This window comes from Anas platyrhynchos, chromosome 19 (assembly GCF_047663525.1).
Source record: "Anas platyrhynchos isolate ZD024472 breed Pekin duck chromosome 19, IASCAAS_PekinDuck_T2T, whole genome shotgun sequence".
Lineage (NCBI taxonomy): Eukaryota > Metazoa > Chordata > Aves > Anseriformes > Anatidae > Anas > Anas platyrhynchos.
In genome coordinates this window covers 11,449,344-11,471,386 of record NC_092605.1, presented here as the reverse complement: position 1 = coordinate 11,471,386, position 22,043 = coordinate 11,449,344, and the positions used below count along the sequence as shown (strand labels likewise).

Below are 22,043 nucleotides of genomic sequence, written 5' to 3'. Positions count from 1 at the left end.
AAAGTATGTTGTAAAGAAAACTGCTTGAAGGTAACTCAAACGTCTGAGACAAGGAGGTGGATTGCAAGGCTCTGCCCAAGGTTACCCATGATCTTGATGAAGGCCATCAGGACACACCACTCTGTAGACTGTGCCTCTCCTGGGTACACTTTCTACCTCATCCTAAATACAGCCAGGCCTAATGTGTTAGGACATGACTGTAAAACTTCTTTTTGGTGGGGAGGAGAAAGGGAAATTTTGTGTGACACGCCATCCATGAGTCTTTCCTTGAACCACTTTAGTTCCCCGCCCACCTGAAGGTTCTTGGTGGTTTTCTCTGCTTTCCTTCCACCGGTGCAGTGCCAGGCTGGAATTGCCAGGTATTGTATTACAAGTCCCACGGGTGCTGCCTCAGCCTCAGTAAACTTTATTTAAGCACACACAGACATACACAGACAATATACATATATTTGTTTCTTCTCTGACAGTTCTACAGGACCAACACTGCTTTGGATGACACTTGTGGTAATTTTGAAAAAGTGCAGGAAATGTAAGAAAATAAAGGTCGTTTAATAACTCGTGAGTCATGGTCATCCACGGAAACAACACAGGTGCATTCAACCAGGCACATGGACACATCTCCACATACAGTACATTGTGTCTATATAGGTATCTCCACATACATTGTGTCTATAGAAATGTACAACAGTCTCAGAAGTCATCAGGACACAAAACCAGATGCATACTGGCATGGCACATGCTTGCAATCCCAGTGTCGCAACCCACTGCCAGTGCACCACTGTGACTCAGTCAGGGTGCGGGTGTGAACAGAAAGATGCTCCCAACATAGTCTCACTGTACACTATAAAAACTCACCAAACAGGCAACAACGTCATAAATGAACATTCATCTGGGGTTCTGGTGACCAGCTACTTCGAGTCAAATCTCACAGCTTTTGTGTCACCACAACTCCTGGGATATACGGTTACTTATCTAATATAGCTACAACTGTCTCTCAACATATATCATATATACAGTACATATACACAGAACATACACAGAGCAGTATATGTATATTTTTGTGTTTTCGTGTTTGTACATTATATCACAGATTATATGAACACATAAAATATATGTTTTGGACCTAAAAAGAAATAACTTTATAAAATATTCATAATACCCCATCCCAAAAAAAGCCCAGAAATTAAAAGAAATCCAGAAACACACTCTTGAACTGTTACTGCCTGCCCGTGGACGGCATTACACTCCTTCCCTTCCCCTTTATAAGTACAGCAGCACAATGGTGGTTTGTATCCATGCACCCAAGAAAACACAAAGCAGTATAAATTGTTGAACTGCAAAGTCAGAGTGGAGTCTGCAGTCTGGCTGTCCGACTCTACACTCTCCCACCGTCTCCCTTGCTAGAATTTAAAAGGTTCTGCCAGGAGCACAGTATTTTACCTGCAGCAATATTTGCTAGACTAAATCTACCAAGTGCAGTCCAATACTGTTATCTCATAGCACTTAGAACCCAGCTTCTGAGTTATAGCTTTTTATTTATTTATTTATTTATTTAAAAGAATCTTTTTTATTTAGCAAAAAATTGTTTCCACTGTACCCTTCGTGTGTCCTCGTCCTAACGTGACAAACCCGGAGGAGATGAAATTATGGAGATCTGGCCCTCCACTTCGATAAATATCCTTTCCATAGTGACCTGCCAAGGGAAAAAAAACAAAAACAAAAACAAAGCAAAACAAACAACTTTATTCAAGTTTTATATATATACAAATACATTCTGTGTAGCCCTGCTGTCACCCTTTATATGAGTACCAAGGCCTGACCACATGGTTGCATTATTAATGGTAAGCAGAGGCTACAGAAGAACATAACAGCTGCAGTAGCAAACCCTAATTCCCATATGGACAAAGACTTATGAAGAATAAGATGAGTATTTTGGTGATGACAAGTCATGAACAGATTCTGACAGGGGAACCAAATAACCAATATTAAACCAAACACCCCAAATTCCAGGGAATTTGACCATCTGTGCTTTGGATTCAGGTTTGCTAGTATCAGCATTCCCAAGGAACTGGACTCACTCAGGCCTTCAAGAGTGAGAAGCTAAAAGACATCACATGAGATGCGGCTTTGACTAATCCTGATTCCAGCCAGGCCCTTGACAGCATTTGTTCACTGCTGCTGGAGTTTTTCTCAGCACAAAAGTGAAGTTGCAAGTATCTCTTTTGTCCAGGCTGGACCAAAGTGCCCATTAACAGTATGACAGCAGACTTTGTCTTTTAGCTTTGATTTATTTGCTCTGGTCCTTGAACAACATCCACTGATAATTTCTCAAGTGCGATAGTCCTCTGCAGAACACTTCCTAGGAGCTCTCTCAGTCCATCACAACAGAGTACTATCAACTGTTCAGGAGACATCCAGCTTTTTAACGTTCTGATATATTAATAAGAAAAAAGGCCTTCTGCCTCCCTGTTACCATGCAAAGCTCTGAAATGAGGACATAGATAATTTTCCAGATACTCTTTATCATCTCCTCCCTTTTTCATGTTGTTAATTTTGCTATTCCTTTTATTTTTGAAAGAGGCAAAGATAAGATAGGTGCCAGGGGCGGAAAGCAAAGCAGCCGCAGGGGCTGGGAATGCAGCTCCCTCCCTACCAAGCCTCCATCTTCTGTGTGCCTTTCTGCACGAGCTGGCGATGCATCACTGTTCCTCCAAGCCATGGTGGCTGGGAGCAGGGCAGATGGTCCAGCACACGGCACCTGAGCAGGAGAGCTGAGTCAGGAGGCAGTGGGGAGGGCAAAATGGGCATCATGGAACCAGGTGGAAACGCAGCCCAGGGCCATGTTCTGGCTGGCTCATGTTGCCTCTGACAGATGCTACAGCCCTTTACTATTTTTCAAACACAGACTGAATGCCGTGTGTTCTCACACATTTTCAGGCTTTCTGGGAACATTGTGAAAACTAAAATGCACAGAGACTTTGAAACCTCAATACTCTGCAAAATCTTCTTTCCCTTTTTGCCAGCAATTCCCACCACAGTGCCTTGGCAACTCCTGCTGACTTTACAGACCACTACCCCTGTCACCAGAGTCCCCCTTGCATATGGGTGGGCTCAAGGTGAGCACCTTCTCAGGGTCTAAACTGTTCCACCAGTCTGCCCTGCAATAGACTGGGCAGGCTGCAAACCCTGCTCCCAACCTGAGGAGGACACCAGCAACCCTCTGGCCAGGAGAGGCCAGCACAGCCTTTGTGATCACAGGAACACGTTGGAGATCCTCAGACCACGTTGGAGATCCTTCTGAAAAAATGTTTGTTCCTATCTAGTAGAAAAAGCATCCCACTCCTTTTCCTCACATAGTTTTGCTGGTCAAGGTCAGTCAAGTGCTCCCAAACTTCTCAAAACACACACAAAGTGTTGGGAGAGTTAGCAGAGAGACAGTTTTCTTGTATTTATAGTAATGCAAGATGGTAGCAAAAGCCTTCAAATGTGCAGGCATCCATCCATAAATTGGCTGAGAAATGTTTCTAGGAAAAAAATAAGGGTTTTCTGCTTTCACAGGAGAGAATTTGGTCTGGTCTCTTGTTCTCGTCTTCCTACCCAGCTCCTGCAAACCCTGCCTGCTGTGTTCCTGGAAAAGGATGGCAGACATTTGCCTCTGACTCCCTGGAAGCTATTCTTGCTTTATGCAAGATTTGTTCTTGCCCTGAGAAGCCTGCAGAGGTGGTTTGTGGTTGCAGTGCCCAATTCTTTTTTTTTCTTTTTTCTTTTTCCTTTTTTCTTTCTTTTTTTCTCTCTTTTCTAAAATGTGCTGCCTTTTTTCTTTCTAGTAAGCCAATTTTTGCTCTTATTCCATCAAATTGTATGCTCTCAGGGCCAGCTACTCAGGTGGTTGTCACTTTATCAGTGTCATAACTTTGCAGTTTTTAACAAGGATAAAAGAAACATAAACGTGTTCTGTTACCTCTAGCTGAAACCAGGGCTCTCTTTTTATATCCCTTTGGAGGATCTGTTTAAGTCAGAGATCAAGAAGGCAAAGTATATTAAAAAAAAAAGCAAACATTTACTGGCAGATTTAAGATCATTCATCAGCCTTTTGCTCTCTGAACCTTGCTCTGCCTCTTCTTATGCTACATAATAGTTAAATTAAAAGATTCCTGTGATAACAACCTATTAGCATTTGAACAGGAGTCATGTTTTCCCATGAGAAATTCAAACCTGTAGACTTCAAGTAGCACAAGTTTTTCCTTTTTACGGGTACATTATAGGATGCTATGTTTGTTTTACATGGTTCTTTATTCCTGCTCATTTGTGATCATTTCTCCTGCCCTCACCGTATAGAAGTGCTGGTACCAAGCTTTTACATTCAGGAGTACTGTGGGGGCTGCTGGTGCGTCCAACTCAGGACCTGTTATTCAAGTGGACTTTTTCATCACCTCTTGACATTGAACCTGAATGCTCCTCCATACCTTACCATCTCTGTATGTGTCCAGGAGCCACAGCAGAGCTGAAAGACCTCAAGCAAAGGACTCAGGGCTGCAGGACAGGGTAGGTGCTGACAGGGCTACGCTCAACCAGAGAACATCCCTTTTCATTCTTTGTTGGGGATGTCTTCCTCCTTCCTCCTTTAGTTGTGTTTGTGTGCTCACCTAGCGGCTGGGCATCTTTCCATGGTCACTGGGTGGGTCTGGGCCTTCCAAATGGGGTTACAGCCATAAGCTGAGCTGAACTGCTGATAGAGATGACTGTCCCATGGGCTAAAAGGGAGCTTAACCAAGGTGTTCATTTTCAGTAGGCTGAAGGTGGGTCTTTGCCTTATAGTGAGAGCTAAAAATGCCCTGATTCCTGGCAAAACAAGTGTAAATGGGTCTATTTTTAATTCATTTCAGACATCTGAGATATTTTTATTGCTAATCAACACCCATCCAAGAAAACCCTGCCATACCAGACAGAAAGGACCTCTATGAAACCCAGCAAGGCTCCTGGAGCCCATCCTGGATCTGAAGGTTGCCAGCCATGAGCTGCTCAGCAGGGCCAGGTGGAGGCATGGAGCTGCTGTGCGACCCCGGGTGTGCAGGCACATGGAGAACCCTGGGCTAGATCTGCTGTGGAAATGGGGTGGGGACAGTTTGGTGGCTCTCTTGTACCTGCTGTCCACAGGCAGTGTTCGCGTTGCTCTCCTTCCTCCCTGACGTGAAAGCACATCACGGCAAAGCTGCCTTTTGATGGTGCATTTCCCTGAGACAAGCCTGCAGCTACGGGGAGCTGAAACCCACTACCCGAGAACTAAGAGAAGTCAGAGCAGTCAGGCAGAGACAGAGCAGCAGATCAGTGTCATGAGTGAGGCGGGGCAGCCCAGACCTGCACATTCATGCCCTCAGGCTCCCAGCACACCTTCCCTCTTTTACAGCTCCTGCTTTCAGTGGAATTAGCTTCTGTCTGCCGGTTTTCCACACCCAGGTGTCCTACCCAGCTAGCTGGTGTTATCTCTCTCCAGGGCTTGTTGGTAGCCACCGAGGGTCACATCTAGCATCACCATCACCCGACCAGCCCTGAGCCGGCCGGCTGGGCAGCTGCATCCCCTCCCTGTGCTTCTGCCCCACGTTCACAAGGGGAGCTCCCTGGCCTGCAAACACCAGCTGATCACTGAACAGGGAGACCTGAGCAGGAGCCAGATATGATCACGACAGAGCCTCACAGCATGCCCTGCTTCCAAAGCGACACAACCACCCACCTACCTGATCTCACAGGATGGAGCATGCTATCTTCCAATACAGTATTTCTGGGGAGATTTTGCATCCATAAGATCTATTTCTTAGGACTAGGCTGAAATATAAATGCTGCTTCAGAGCACTGTGTCTGACTGCCTGGAAGAGGCTTTTCTTGCTCTCTTGCCCCCTGGTCTCAGTCACTCTCATATTCGTGCGCTCTAATGCATGTAAACTCTCAGACACACACGGGCTTGCAGGCTTTTTCATTAAAAGAAATGACCTGGAGTCCAGCAAGGCAGTGTGTTACTAAAGCAAATGAGGACTTACACAACTTAAAATTTCCAAAAGAATTTGAAACAAGGAGAAACATGACTTTTTTTTCCTCTCTTTTGGTTATAACATACATCAGAGACAGAGAGTGGGTGAGCGTTGTGCCTGCCATGCAACAAAGACATATTCTTTAGGGCATACAGCTCAAAGAGGGAACATTTCATTGTAACTGCATCCTGCATAACACACATATGGAACAAACTCAGTCACAAACAGCAATTACAAGCCTGGCTCCAATTTAACAGAATTATTAGAGCTGAACTAAAATGCTGTTATCCACCTTTCAGAAATGGTATTATTGAGCACGGATTACATCACCCAGAGAAGGGCAGACAGGGGCTGTCGTGGACAGCCTTTCAGATGATACACACTGGGATTCTGACCTCATCCCCGCTCCAAGGTTTCCTTGGAATTAAACTACATCCAGAGAGGAGGTCCCAGCACCTCAACACCTCAGCAGAAACTTTATCATTAGATAGATCTCCCGTCCCCCAGCCAGCCACCTCACATTAATTGTCCAGCATGATATGGAATACCCCTTTGGCCAGTTGGGGTCAGCTGTCCTGCTTCTGTCCCCTCCCAGCTCCTGCTGCACCCCCAGCCTCCTCGCTGGCAGGGCAATGTGTGAGAAGCTGAAAAGTCCTTGACACAGTGTAAGCACTGCTCTGCAACAATTAAAACAAGTAGGAGACATTTCTTCTCAGAAAGAGCAGTCAGGCATTGGAATGGGTTCACCAGGGAAGTGGTGGCGTCACTGTCCCTGGGGGTGTTAAGGGAAGGTTGGACATGGTGCTTAGGGACATGGTTTAGAGGGTGACATTGGGGGGGGGTGTGGACCAGATGATCTTGAAGATCTTTTTCAGCCTTAATGATTCTGTGTTACACTGATGAGAGGCTAGAGCCTGAGCTGGAAAAGGTCACGTGGAATGTGTGGAACAAGGTAGAAAAGGCTGCAATTTACTAGGTCCTGCATTTTTGCCACCTAACCTTACCCACGTAAGTGGCCTAGAAGAAAGCTGGAGAGGAACTCTATCAGGGAGCGTAGCCATGGAACCAGGAATAATGGCTTTGAAAAAATGGAGGGGAAATTTGGCTTAGATGTGACGTGAGGAAGAAATTCTTCACTTGGAGCACAAAGCACACATGGGAATTAGGGCTGAAGATGCACCTTGCTTCTGTTCTTTTCCGTAAAGAATAGAATGAAATTACCTAAAAACTAGTGTTAATAAACCCAGGGCACAGGATGGGAAGTGCAGGGCAGTCCCTGTGGCCAAGGGGCAGCCTTTTTCTCTGGCAAGCCAAATTGCCCGGGGGAGCCAGCCCCAGAAAAGGGGCCCTCAGCCCCCCAACCCTTCTCCTTGTCCACGTGAGGGCATCTTCCAGGCCTTTACCATAGGAGCTTTACCATTGGAGCAACGGTGACATGGGGCAAAGTCAGGAACATCAGGCAGACAGCCACTGGAAGCAGAGGTGTGCCCATAGTCCAGATAACAGTGCACGACCCAGTAATGGCCGTAAGACAAAAGGCAGCACCGGACCCATGCATGAAAATCAAGCTGATGGTGGCATGGGACCGAAGTGTGGAACTGGACGACCCCCTGGTTTGGCACCCTGGCCAGAAAACATTCCGGATGGAAGGCATCCTGTTTGGGCAGTCCCAGGCAAAGACTGGCTTAGCCTTCTGCCAAACACGGTGGAGCCCATGCAGCTGGATCCACCACATGTGGAGGAACGTATGGAAGTGAATCCACCTCGGCCAGAAGAGACCTGGGACTACTGCAGCATGTCTTTGTGCTCTGCCATCCGAGAGCACCAGCAGCATTGCAGGAGTGCCCGGCAAGCCCCCTACTCATTAGCTTGGAGCCACCAAACACCACGGACATCCTGCAGGCTTACCTGCAAGATGTGCCGGCAATAAACAGCTCTTGCCAATTCTCAGGGGTTGTGTGAGTGCTTCTTTTTTTTTTTTTTTTTTTTTTTTGGGGGGGGGGGGAATGGGCTAAAGTTGTGCCAGGGGAGGTTTAGGTTGGATATTAGGAAAAACTTCTTTACCGAAAGGGTTGTGAGGCATTGGAATGGGCTGCCCAGGGAAGTGGTCAAGTCACCATCCCTGGAGGTCTTCAAAAGATGTTTAGATGTAGAGCTTAGTGATATGGTTTAGTGGAGGACTGGTTAGTGTTAGGTCAGAGGTTGGACTAGGTGATCTTGGAGGTCTCTTCCAACCTAGGTTATTCTGTGATTCTGTGATCTCTGTGAGGAAAAAATATGTTTTTTTGGGGGGGGGAGACCCACAGCCTACCCGTTTCTGAGCTGCTCCTTTCTGCTGGAGTGCTTCTTCTGGAGTTGTTTTGCACAAATCAGCAGAGTGAGACAAATGATGTAAGCAGCCAAAATTACTGTAAGGTGTTTGCTGAGCACAGGACAGACGGCTCCGCATCATGCACATCTGTCTGTCCCGTTCATTAAACACAAAAGTCTCTAAAAGCTCTGAAGGCACAGCCGTAGACCCCCAGATTCTCTTTTTGAGGCTGGGGAGCCACAGGGCACAGCCTGTAAGTGCACAAACCTTCTCAGTTGGAGGTAAGTGCCTGTGGAAGTCGGGGGTGTTAGACACAGCTGTGGGCTACACTGATGGACACATTTGCAGTCAGGTCAGGCACCATGATATTTTACTGCAGCATGGGGTGCAGATTAACAAAGATTACAATAATAAGAAAGGGCACCCAAGGGACGTCACAGAAACATCACCATTTTCTTACTAAAAAAGCAAGGAAAGAGAAGCCAGCTGGCACCTCTCACACTTGTGAGAAGAAAGTATGGTCAGGGCCACCGCAGTGTGTTTTTTCTAGTTTAATTCCATAGTTCTGGGATCACCGTGTCTACTCTGAAAGTGCAAACATATGGAAAAAGCAACTGGGAAGAGTTCAGTTGTAGTTAGGATGAGCTGTCAGCATTGTGTAGCCAGGGCCTGGACAAAATGTAGTCCAGATCAGTACAGGGAATAATGGAGTTTTCTATGCCTTACTGATACTCCTTACCTAAATTACACTGGTGGGGTAATAAGAGTTGTACTTGCCCTGTATCGATAAAATAACCCTATCCACAAGTTTACCCTCTTTCAAAACCACTGCTACCTCCTCCTTCTCCTCCCCTTCCTCATTCCCCTGTCCCTGCATCATCCCTCTTGTTCTCCATCACCACTGAAGACAGCAACTGACCCTGCTTAAATTAACTGTCCTCAGCCCCATGGTCTTCTAGGTGAGGGTCTCTGTGATGCCTGCAGGTCCTATGGGGGCTGGTCAAGTGAAAACACAGTGTAAGGTCAGACCAGGATCACTCACAAGCCAAGGGGGAACTTCTGGTTCCAAGCAGAAGGAAAGGATCATTCAGCTTAGGATGACTTCAAAATTGGGAGATCCTTGTTTTTCCTCTTTTTTTTTTTTTTGGCTTCTGGCTTATCAGCTTTCGGAGAGCATCACATCTTCCTGCCTTCTTCCCAACAATGAAAGGTAAAAGCTTACTATTGACAACTGAACACTGGAGCTCTCAAATAAAATTATTGGCCAGGAACTGGGCTTTATGGAAAATGACGCGCACTGGAAGACTTCCCACAACATCGCAAGAATGGGGAACAATTCCCTGGCATGGGGTATGTGTCAGTCCCAAACAGCAGCCATGCCAAAAATATGCCCATTTACTACACAGCAGACCAGGTGGCCAAATCCAGTGCAGCAAACTGCATGAGTCCAGGTCGTGCTGTTGTATTTGTCTGGCATTGGAAAAGATGTTGAAGTAAAGATAAAAGCAGTACTAGATTTCCCGATAAGTGATCAAGGTAATATCTCATTTTGTTAATTGTTTACTCTGTTTACAGCAGTTGTCCTTGATTTTGCAATCTCCCTGGAAGCCATAACAAGCTATATGAGGTTTCAGAAAATATCAATTTTTACTATTCTGTTAACTTAAAAAATGAAATCTGTGAAAGCAAAACACAGGACTGCAGTGCTGGAGAGTCTCACCAGCAACATGCACCAGAGGTGACAGAAATACAATGATGAGCTCATATTCTGCTGAGATGTCTAAATAAGACACTTTCAAAGAGAAAGGATTAAATTGATAGGAGAATAAAACAGAGCACCTCTCAAAGGCTCTGAATGCACATGCTGGTTAGCAGACAAGCCTGCTGAAGTTTCTGGTTTGTGCAGGAGACGCCTCAGCTCCCTGTGGTGTGCTTCTCAGCACCACACAGCTGTACATGGCCATGCCATGAATCATGCTCTGAAGCTCCACAAAGAGCAAACATTCAAGCCCCCTAAAGCCAAGCAGAGCAGTCCTTTCATCTGCAGTACAGCAAGCAGAAGTGACCCGATGGATGGGACAGGTCCACCAGGGTCGAGGGGCTCACCCAAACCACAGGGTGCCCAGCTGTCAGTGCTCCCCAGCCCCTGTGCTAGAGCTGCTCCCTCTGCCATGGAAAGGAAGAAGGAGGGAAAGGGACGCTGAGCCTTTTCCCCTGTGGAAATAAGGACCTCTTTCCTCCATGTGCCCAGTAGCATACAGCTCAGTGAAAGCACAAGCACATCCAGACCGGCTAATATCTCCATAGACAACTTGCAGCCCTTGCCCACTGAGCACAAGAAATAATACAAGAAAACACTAATAAGCCTGTGAACAACCCAGCAGGCTTGGAGCTCCCATTCAGAGGAGTTTCAGACATGTCAGCACCCAGCACAAGTGCAAATCCATCATTCCCACTGGTACCAGGCGGAGCTGTGCCATCCTGCTACATCCCTACGTGCTCGGCTGTGCGCGGGGCTGGCATCAGAGCAGACCTGAGCAGAGCAGGGGGCTTCCACGCATCAGGGGGATCCTCACGGCTCACGCTGTCAAAACCTAATGATGAAGCAGCCCTTAATCTTTCTTCTGCGTCTTTAATTACACCCTTTAATTGTACAGCCAGGGATGCAGAGGCAGATCAAGTTTTGTATGACTCAGGAGGGGGAGAAAAAGTTGTGTGTTTTTGTTGTGTGTTTTTTTTTCCAAACCAGGTCATCAATCAGTTCACATATCCCCCATACTCATGCATTCATACTTAGCATATAATACCCTCTCAGGGAAACATAATAGAGACCAAGGACTGTTTTATAGGCCTGCTGAATTCTCTTGCAAGGAAACAATTACTATGGGTTGATTTAAAGTATTTTATACTGAGAATATCAGTCATGATTAAAGGCTGCAGGTTTGCACTGCAATGTGTGTATGGCTTTATCTAGTTAAGTGGTTAGCCCATTCTCCCAGCTCTCAGAAACAAGATCTTTAATTTTCATCTCTGCCATGCAACACTGGAGACTTTGCCTCTTCCTTGCTGAAAGAAAGGAGAGAAAGAGAGAAAGAGAGAAAGAGAGAGAGAGAGAAAGAGAGAGGGAGAGAAAGAAAGAGAGAAAGAGAGAAGGAAGGAAGGAAGGAAGGAAGGAAGGAAGGAAGGAAGCAAGGAAGGAAGGAAGGAAGAACAGCACTTCCCTGGCAGAAGTTTCCAGGGCACAGTTGCTGGGTGTGACAGAGCACAAAGTGGAGAATACATCAACATGGAGCCATCAGCTCCTTGGTGTCTTTCCCATGCCATGGAGCCGTCAGAGCCAGTGGCAGCGCCATGGCTCACAGGGGGCTGCCCTTCAGCGTCCAAGAGCTGCTGCAGGTGCAGCCCAATTAGCGAGCCTTTTGCTGCTACCAGTGAATCTCCAGGCTTTGTACCAGCAGTGCAGGGTCTTGGGGTGGCCTGGGCTCACCTGGGCTGGTTTTGGCTTGTTTCAGCTGTGGAAGCAATGCAGGGGCTAGGCTATCACCTAACCTGGGCTGGCCCCACTCTGCAACCAGCCTGTGGCAACAGCCCAACAAAACTGGGCCGCCCCCTGGTGCCAAAAAACAAAAAGCCCAGCAGAGAGACATGGAGGTGAGACCCCCAGTGAACTTCAGGCCCTGGTGCAGGCTGCCCCAGGAGCTGTGGGTGCCCCATCCCTGGCAGTGCCCAAGGCCAGGCCAGATGGGGATGGGGGCAGCCTGGGCTGGGGGCAGGGGCTGGAACCAGGGGGGCTTTAAGGTCCCTTCCGACCCAAACCCTTCTGGGATTCCGTGACTAGTATGTTTTATGTATTCGTTTTAAGGGCATTATAAATAAGCCTTTCTGTATTAATTCGAACTACGAGTGCTAGTATTGTTGTAACTGTTAGCTGTGCTTTGATTAGAGTGCTAAGACGTTAATTAACTCACCATACAAATTTAACTCCACATACGAGGTGATGTGATCTCCTGTGGGCTGTGCAGGATTTTGTGTGTAACACTGCAACCATGAAGCATCGCCATAAATCTGTTTTCTTTCTCCCAGTGCTAATTCCCAGATGAGTATGGAAGAAATTCAGAAGTTTGCAGCCAGAGAAAATGCCAGCTTAGACGCACATAAAATCTTTTGGATGACACATTTACAGAAACCACCTTAATTAATTATCTCATGAATATCTTGGCTGCTTTCCCTGTAACAGTGTTATATTTCATGGCTCACGAGTTCTCCCCAGCAGTGGTGAGCCGGAGGAGGCTTGTCCCACCAGCCCCAGCCCCATGCTATGCTCTGCTCATAGCACACCACTATGCTTCACCATTTGCTCATACTTTGCTGGTTGTTTCCACTGCTAGGACATCTTAGGCAATGCAGCACAGGGTCCAGCATGCTCTCCTTATGTGGAAGCCTGATTTCTTACTTGCAGTCAGATCTACAAGCTTCTCCTGCTGAGACAAGTTTACATATGGGACTAGTTTTTCTTGGTCAAAGCTATGTTGGCTTTTAGTCTGTGCCTGTGCAGCACTGAAATTACTAGACCTTTAAGCTTCTCACAATAAATTGATGTTATTAAGAAACCTTAGATCCACACAATGCATCTGGTGCTCTGCTTTTACTCGAGATGGCCAACAGAGGTACAGCTGTTACAGTTAGCTCTGGGTGATCTCAGGTAACTGCAGGCAACCCAGGGTACCTCAAGTGACCTGGTTGCTGGAGTTGCTCATGACTCAGACCTTTTTGTTGTGCCATGAGAAAGGACTGAACCTCTGCTTCCCACGGACAACTCACATGCACTGAGAATTCACATAGAAATTAGGAATAATGGAGGACTGATGGTGACACCTGTACTGGTGAATGAGCGTGGGCTCAAAGAGAAGGTGATGCACATGAGCTCCCCTGATTCAGGGCCCTAGTCTGATCCAGAGCCCCTGCTCCTGCATTATTAGTAAATAATTTATATAATGTGCTTCTCCCATTCCCTCTCTAGAGGATTTGGGCCTGCGTTCAGTGTCCAAGGTATGAACATGGCAGAGCTGGACCTTCCCACTTACTCTACAATGTGGATGGTTTTACCCATTTCCATTTGAAAATTACAGTGGGCACCCCCACTCCTGCGCCCAGGCATGCACTCATGGCTGCTCCTGTTTCTGCATTTCCTACTGAACCTCTTTCCTCAATAACACTTTTCCAACCTTCCCAAGGGAGCAGCAGCAACTACATACACAGAAGAGTAACCCAAGGGGAATGTCGAGTGCTTTTCCAGTGCTCTGTAATCTGACTTCTGAAGGGGAAGCAGCAGGGAAGAGTTACTGCTCTGTTACAACAGGTGCTCAGAAATTATGTCAAGAACTATGCACTAGAGCAACATACTTCTGCTAAGGAGATGAATATGTTGTTATCAAATTACACTGAAAATGGAAAGTCTCCAGAGGATAAGAGGTGACATGATCTTTGAATCAAACTGCAAGACTTCTTAGTGTTGCTTTAGAATTTTGTTTTGCAGGGACTTCTGCAGCTTTGGCTCTATATTTCCAAATAACATCTCTCGAGATAGCTAGGTGAAATTGGTTTACGCCTGCATGCTTAACTGATTTTAAATCAGCAATTTTAATTTGGTATGAAGATATTAATTCCAGAAATGCTTGAAATGATTGCATTTACAAAAATCATTTTGAATAGGGAAGCTACAAAACTTCGGAACCATCCCCAAATGCACTTGGCTTATGAGGCTATTTCTCAACAAACAGAATTTTTGGAAATACATGTCGCACACTGCAGCCTGCATACTTGTACAATGAGTTTCAGGGGAAAACGGTGATAACGACTTATTTTTCCTTCTGGGTAAGGCAGTTAATGGGAATGCAGCTGCTGCTGCCTCAGTTAACTCTGAAAAGCTGAGTCCTTACACTACATTATCTCAGGAAATCTCTGCGAGATGGGATAAAAGGAGATGAAATAACTATGTATGTCATAGCCTTAGTGACTTTCTGAGGGACCTGGTCCTATCAGTGTGAACAGAAAGGGCAGAGGATGTAAAGACAAAGATTATTAAATAATGAGAATTTGGCATTAAAGAAAAGGTTTATTTTTCCTGGTTAATGAGAGAAAACCTTCATCTGAAAGATGCAGCAGCATACAAGTTACTAGGGAATTTTCATGGAAAGGGAAGTGAAGGAAATTGATAAGGTTGACCAAGGTGGTTGACCAAATGGCATAAGTGATGAAGCACTGCACTGTTAAATGAGAAGAGGAAAATGGCTTCAGGTGCTCTCTGCTAATGTGAGCAGACTATCTGTTATGGTTTTGGCTGGGATAGAGTTAATTTTCTCTGAGAGAGAAAAATGCATGCTGTGTTTGGACTTCATTGAAAATAATGCTGATAACACACTGATGTTTTAGCTGCTGCGCAGAAGTGCTTACACATAGCCAAGAACTTCTGTGCTTCTCCTGCTGCTCTGACAGCGAGGGGCTGGGCAAGCTGGGAGGGGACACAGGCAGGACCCATCTGGGACGTCCCATACCACATGGCATCATGCTCAGCCATAACAGCTGGGGTAAAGAAGGAGGCAGTGGGGGATGTTTGCCTTCCCAAGAAATTGTTACGTGTAATGAGCCCTGCTTTCCTGGAAGTGGCTGAATACCTGCCTGCAGATGGGAAGTGGCAAATTAATTCCCCATTTTGCTTTGCTTGCATTTGTGGCTTTTGCTTTACCTAGCAAACTGTCTGTATCTCAACCCGTGAGTTCTCACACTTTTACCTTTCCACTTCTGTCCCCTGCCCTGCCTGGGGCTGTGAGGTACAGAGCTGCCTGCTGGAGTTAAACCACAGCACTGCCTCTCAGAGATGCTCTGCTATCTAAGCCCCATCCTGTCTTCTCATATCAAACCCCAGAGCTGATCATCTCACTGGTATTAAGCAATCCTCTTATATGACCCTTAATCTGCCCCATTCATGGTATGGCTATAGGGAGCTCAAATCAGGGTTTGTCCTGGATCTTTTCTAAATTCAGTCAAACTTTCAAAGCTGTGGAAGAAAACAGCTTGGGTGCAAATAGAATGGCAAATGATATGGTACATGATACACAAGGAGGACAGCAAGCTCCTTTGGACTCCTGCTCTAATACGGTTCTGACATGAGTCTCGTCTGTCTCCACTTTATTTTCTTTGTAACAGAAGGAGATCAAGCCAGAGGACTCGATACAGGCATCATTCATTAGCAGTTGCCTGTTCATTAATGTCTCCTCTGTTGGCGTTCCCCCCTCCTGCTGAGCTCCTGTCATTGGTAATGTTGCACTGAAGGCGCAGGACCATGGGTACGTCCAGCTGCACAGGAGGCCACCTGGGCACGTCTCCAGCACTTGCCTGTGCATCCAGGGCTTCCCAGTGCAGACACGTGCAGCAGCTCACAAACTCAGCAGGTGCCTTCCACCAGGGCAGATGGGGAGAAGTGAGACTTTGGTCGAGTTGCAGGCCCCTTAACAACCAGGCGTTTCTACCAGGAGTGAGGGCAGGGTGCATGAGACTGTTGGGGTTTTTCAAACCTCTTCATAACGTGTCAGCATGGAAAGAGCCATGTGTCACTCGTGAGTGGAGACGCAGAAACGCTATGCTTGTGCTGGTGCTCACGATGGATCAGGAGCACAGGACACACACAGCTCTCTGCATGGAGCGCCGGTCCCTTAGCTCATGTTGCAATCTGCATGCTCCTCTCCCTGCAGAGCAGGAGGACGTGTTGTAATTCCCAAAAATTGCAGATTCCTAGAGCTAGCAATAAGTTGCACCAGTGCTGTCTGTTTACTTGTTTAAATGCTTATAGAGAGTTGCTTCTGGGTATCTGATCTGGTTTTATATGATAATTCCAGTGCTTATTCATAAAGCTCTCCGTAGCTAGGAGGAATGTCAGTAAATAGCACTGTGCCGGGCTCCACAATCAGGTAACATCCTCTTTTATTGGGGTTAGGCAGACAGGGATATGACAGGGAGACATTCCCCCAGTACAGTGAAGCAGTCTCATGACACATCTTGTACCCTTGTTAATGAGAGGTAGAAGGCCACCAACTCCCAGAGTTGCACTTTGATTTGTGCCCTGGAATGACTTTTAGCATAGGTTGCTCCAAGCCTAATCCACTTTCTAGTGACGCTGCCAGTCTGAAAGCTATGCACAATCTGTGGAGCTGAGCAGCTGCTCGGGAAGTGAACAGCATCATAGCCAGTCAAGCTATGCTACTTCTGCTGGAGATTTGCTGATCTAATTTAGAGAGGGCCTAATATTCCCCTTCTAATTAATTTGTTATGTTCGCCTGCAACTGAACTGGCTTTTGTTCTTTGTGTGCTCCTGAAAAATTGAATGCAATACCTGATGGAATTTAATTATATAGGCTGGGAGAAGGTGATTAAGGGCAAAGGGAGGGCTGATCACACTGTATACATGCTTCAAGGGTATTAGCAGAAGGGAAAGTAGAGGCTGCTTTTTCACAGCTGGAGGGGGAACTCTAACAAGTGATTGTTCTTCAGCAGGAACTTTAAGGTAGAGATAAACATTCTTTGACAGCTGACTGCCTTTGCAAGGGTCAGATGTGTATTACTAAAGTTGTCTGGATCTGTCTCAGATACCGTTTCAATGGAATTAGGTCTGAACCTCACCCTTGGCCTTGTGCAGAGGATCTTGTTTCTGATGCTCTCTTATCCCCTTGGGAGCTGTGTGCTTCCACAGCAGGGAAAGGAGAATGCCAGGAAAGGCTCGCACATGGAGCTGAACACAAAGATATTTGCTCCTGATCTCTGCCAGGGCTAGCTTGACCCAGAGCTCAGGAAGCCCTGGACCTCATATCCCAGTTCTCAGTGGGAGAACTGAGTTTCCTGAGGTGCTTAAAGTGAAGGAAATTCAGGACTAGGGGCCCTTAGGTTCAACTTCAAGAGATATTCAGCAAAACTGCACAATGCACCAGTGTCTGGTCACCACAGCAATGACCTTCTCTGCTTCATGGTATAGGAGTAACACTTATTCAGAGAAAAGAAGTGGAATTGCATGAAGGGTAGCTAAGGAAAAAATAGCAAAGTGAAGAAGAGAGTGGATAGGAAGAACTAGGACAAACGAGAATGCCTGATCACAAGAAGCTGTTCTGTTAGACCCTTGGGAAGTGCTAAAAGTCACACAACTGAAGGTATTCACTGATACTATGAGCACCCACCAGGCTTTAAAAAGCACAAAGTACAGAGTCTTCCAGGCTCACGCTGTATTTCAAGGTACTTGAATAGCAGGGATGCTCAGGCATCCTGTACCATCAGATCCCTTACGGAGATGGATTCCAAACAGTGGGGAGAGAGGTGGTCTTGGGACCAGGATGTCCAGAAAGCCAAAGGAACCCAAGGTCATAACCCTCATCAGCAAAAGACAGTTTCCTAGGGCAAGGGTGGCTGCAGATTCCTGGAGCACAGCACTAATCCAAGGACAGGCAAAGTTGTGACCTTAAAGGAAAACTGGTGGTCAGAAAGGTGACAGAGGACGTGCCTCCTGCTCCCAAACTGGTGGGATCCTCCTGTGATAGTGTACTGTTGGATGCAGAAAGGGGTGAATGTGCAAGGCTCTCCTAGAGATGGTCCTGTGGGCTACACATTCCTACCCTAGCATCCCCATCAGGTTGAGTCTTAAAATAACTGAAAATGGAAGAAAACTGTCAAAGCCTTGTTCTCCTTAGGAATGCTGAACATACTCTCAGCTGGGAATCCAGCAGCAAGGGGCCAGGGGAAGCAGTGCAGAAGCTGGCTTTGCTCCCAGCTATTGCTCTGGTACCACAGAATATGCCAGCTCCAGGGAAAGTGACAAGGAAGCTCATGAGACTATGCTCAGTACTTTGAGACCCCATCTGCCATGTTGGAACACCTCGTCCCTGTCCTGCTTAATGATCATTAGCTGGAGGTGGGTGAGAAGAGCCCCCATGTTAACAAGCACCCGAGTGGCAGAGAATAGGACTTCCCTGCTGAGTGAGAACCCCTGGGCAGAACATCAGCTCTTCTGTAGCATACAGCAAACATGTTCCTGCCTGAATGATTTGTCTCAAAACCATCAGGGTGGCCTCTGAGTCAGACTGTCTGACTGTCAGTGATGATGGTTGTCCCATTGAGGGGGTCACTCAGAGCCTATTCTACTGCAAATCTACCTCCCCAAAATACCTTATAATTATCGTTAAACTCTCTCTCAGCTACCACCAGACTTCAGGAGGTTTATGCTGCTGCAGCTACAATGCTGCTGCCATCCCAACCAGCAGGACATGCGGAGAGGAGTTGCTGTCCTACTTCTCTGCTGAAATGGAGACAAGCCCAGGCATACACAGGTCTGGATGTTCCCACACATATACCAACCTAACCAACAGAGAGGTCAAAGCTACTCCACCTGCTGAGCTAAACACCACATGGTCCAGGAGAGTGTGCAGCAAATGCTTGCAGATTTATATGAGAAAGGATTAAAAGCTGCTATGAAAACAGCCATGAACATGAGGTGCTTCACAACTCACCCACTATCTGTTTGCAGCCAGCTGGTGGTACCCATACAGTCTGCATAGGCGGGTGTGCCTGGTATTATCCTGCCCACTGATGCACCAGGCTGCTGGATCTGCTCAGAAGCACTGAGCTCTTTAGACTTGAAGGTCTGACTGCACTCAGTGCTGCTGTACAGCCCTGTTCTGCCAGCTGGGGCACGGCCTATGTGAGTCCTCCCTATGCTCAGGAGCAAAAAGAGATGCTCTGTGAGAGCTTGATCCCATGTGAATATAATGGTAAGGAACATGAAATAAAGCAAGAAGAAATCTTCTGACTTCTTTTGACACAGTTGGATCTCAGGTCCCTTCCAGTCAACTGCAGCTGTGTATGGGCCATTGGACTGCACATTGAACTGTGATTCTGAGTTACAAAGCAAGAATGACAATACCAAGCATCAGCTTCCTGAGAGCAAAACACATCCTATACTGTTTTTCACTATATGGTACAGATGAATTGGCTTTTAAATTCTTTGGTTGGAATGGAAATGGTCGCTGATTTTACCCCCCAGCATGCAGCAGTTCAACCTTTTCCAGTATTTATAAGTGTTCTAAACATGTGCATGAGATTTGAATGTAATGAACTTGCTTTCCGGAAGGAAGGAATGAACTGGGGAGAACATGGCAAATTGGGAAGCCTGAAAAGAATTATTTGACATTGATTGCTAGTGGTATATTAAACTGTCCAGCGTGAGTATTATGTTTGTTCTGCTGTTCCCAAAGGTTTTTGGTTGGTTGGTTGACTGTTTTTGTTTGGTTTATTTGTTTGTTTCTTTACTAGTTTTATAATTTTATGGCTGTTGACCTCATGAACATAGCAATTCTGACACAACCCTGACAGGGTGATGATAATGACCAATGACCAATCCCTTGTGATCGAGGTCAAACACCACACTTGTGCCTGGCCTGTTCTGCCAGTAGCTTTCACAAAGGTGAGTTACAGTGACTATGTAGTGAAATACATGAGCAAGCTGTGTAAGGGAAAGCAATTTAGACTTCAGTTTGGTTTGGGAATTTTTTCAGTAGCGTTGTGGCATTTTTTAGGAGCAGAACAAAGATTTCTCAGGTGGACTATGGTATTTGTGTCCATTCACTAGTTCCCACTGCTGTTTTTTCTACACAGTGCACTATTGTGATTTTTCTGTGCTCCTACAGCACACACAGCAAATTCAGTTCCTCCCATTTTACAGTTGTCTGCATCTGGATGCCCAAAGCAGGAGAGAAGCAGTATGCAGGCAGGCAGCCTCTTCAGAGGGACCACAGCCCTGTATGGTGACCTTCCTCCATACCTGGATGAAGGTCAAAGACAAATCCCAGCAGAGGGTGCTGTGCAACTACACCCAGACTGTGTCATCCCAAGTCAACATACCTCTGTGCTCAGATAACAGGCAGCATGAGCAAATTGAAACACATTTGGAGACTGGTGTTTCTGCATCTGCAGTGGGTTTAAATGACATATAGCTGCTGAAGACGTGTGAGATCAGCTTTTCAGTGCCTGACCCACAAGGAAAAAGGGACCAGAAGACATCAAGAAGACCTAGGTCTTTAATTCAGCACAAAATTGCACAGAACTGTACTGCCACACCATCATGAAAAAAAAACAAAAACCACAGAGAATCTATCATGAGAATCAAACATTTCAGCCTGGACTTCCATTAATTGTGTAATCTTTTTTAGACGCATGGTTGTTGAAGTCACAAGTTTTTTGGTGCAGGAAACCTTGTGTTTTTCATCTGGAGAATGTAAATGATAAACACATCAGTGTGTTCAAAAGAAAACACAAGAAAGAAATTAAGAATAAAAAAAAAAAGAGAGAGAAATATATATATTAAAAAATCCTGCTGCTTTTAGAGAGACTCATCCTCTGGTCTAACCCAAAGGGTAGGAGCCAGCAAAGATATGTCACAGTGCTTCACAGCTGGGATTTGGAGACTGCAACAAACATAAAATACCAAGGAAAACTGCCCTTGGGGTCCCAGAGTACCCTGATAACAGTTAAAGCTAACCAACAACTTTAGAAGAACAGTATAGCTTATGTTTTATAAACTCTTAACTCCAGGAGAGTGGGGTGATCCTCCTATGAAGGAAGGCAGATTATCTCCCATCTCCCATGGGGAGGCTTTGCACCTTCCTGTGAGGGAGAAACTGGCCATTGTCAGAGTAAAACATGAGTCAAAATTTGTGTCTCTTCATTTCTGTATGTTACTTGAAGGGAAGGAAAGACATGAAAGTGGGGAATCCAGGACTTCATAGGTGAATGCTGCTCAGCCGTAAATGAGAGACCAGGGACGGAGCCTGGCTTGCACATCCCAGAAAGCACCTGGCGTTTTGTGGGATCAGGCCCCACCATACTGATACGCACTTGGTGCAAGCCATTGATCAGCCCCCAAAGCATGAAATAATTAGAGCTCCAGCTACGGCGCCAACACCGCAATGATTGCATCTTAAAAGCAAAGAAGCAGCAGAGAAGTGTGGGCAGCCTCCTCCCCTGCACGCTGCAGCCGCTGCAACATGCTGAGCAGCGATCACTCCACCCCAGCACGCTTTCCACCCCTGCTACTGCAGGAGGAAGGAAACGAGTCTTTGGGGAGCCTTAGTCCTTTAATGAAAATCAGCCAGTAATAAAGTGTGCTGTTCACATACACTAATGAAAAAAATCTTCTCTTCCCAGCGAAAAAGCTTCTGGAGCTCGTTGGGCACACTGCTTCCAGGAATCGGTTTCAAGACAGGCAATGAGCCCTGAACGGCCTGGCCCCAAGGAGGCACGGATGGAGGGTGAACTACTGCTGCCGCTTAGGTTACCCCAGTGTCACTGTCACCAGGCTCAATTCCAACGGGGCTGGCACCACGCTGCCATCCTGCCTGTGCTGAAACACAGGATTTCTGTTCTCTACTCCCCCCCTTTCTCCAGCTTCAGACCCAGATCATCAAAAATGTCAGGAAGTTTCACTGACTTTTTAGGCTTGATCTCAACAGGTCAAACAGTGGATCTGGATGATTCTTTCCTCCCCTTGCTAACATACAGCCAGGAAGCAGCAGGGAAGACAGAAGGAAGGACATGGAAAAACACAGGGGGAATGGTAAGGACCATGAGAAGGGAGAAATGAAGAAGAAATGAAGACAGGAAAAAGAAAGAGA

The 22,043-nt window shown here is 46.3% G+C and overlaps 1 protein-coding gene across 1 annotated transcript in view; it reads right to left on the bottom strand.

Annotated features, from left to right (window-relative positions):
* Window positions 1-22,043, bottom strand: part of SHISA6 (shisa family member 6) — a 254,479-nt gene that overhangs the window by 194,446 nt on the left and 37,990 nt on the right. The window contains exon 4 of the mRNA XM_027471237.3: window positions 1,598-1,693. Within this exon, the coding sequence (XP_027327038.1) occupies window positions 1,598-1,693 (96 nt within the window). The remainder of the gene's footprint in view (window positions 1-1,597; window positions 1,694-22,043) is intronic.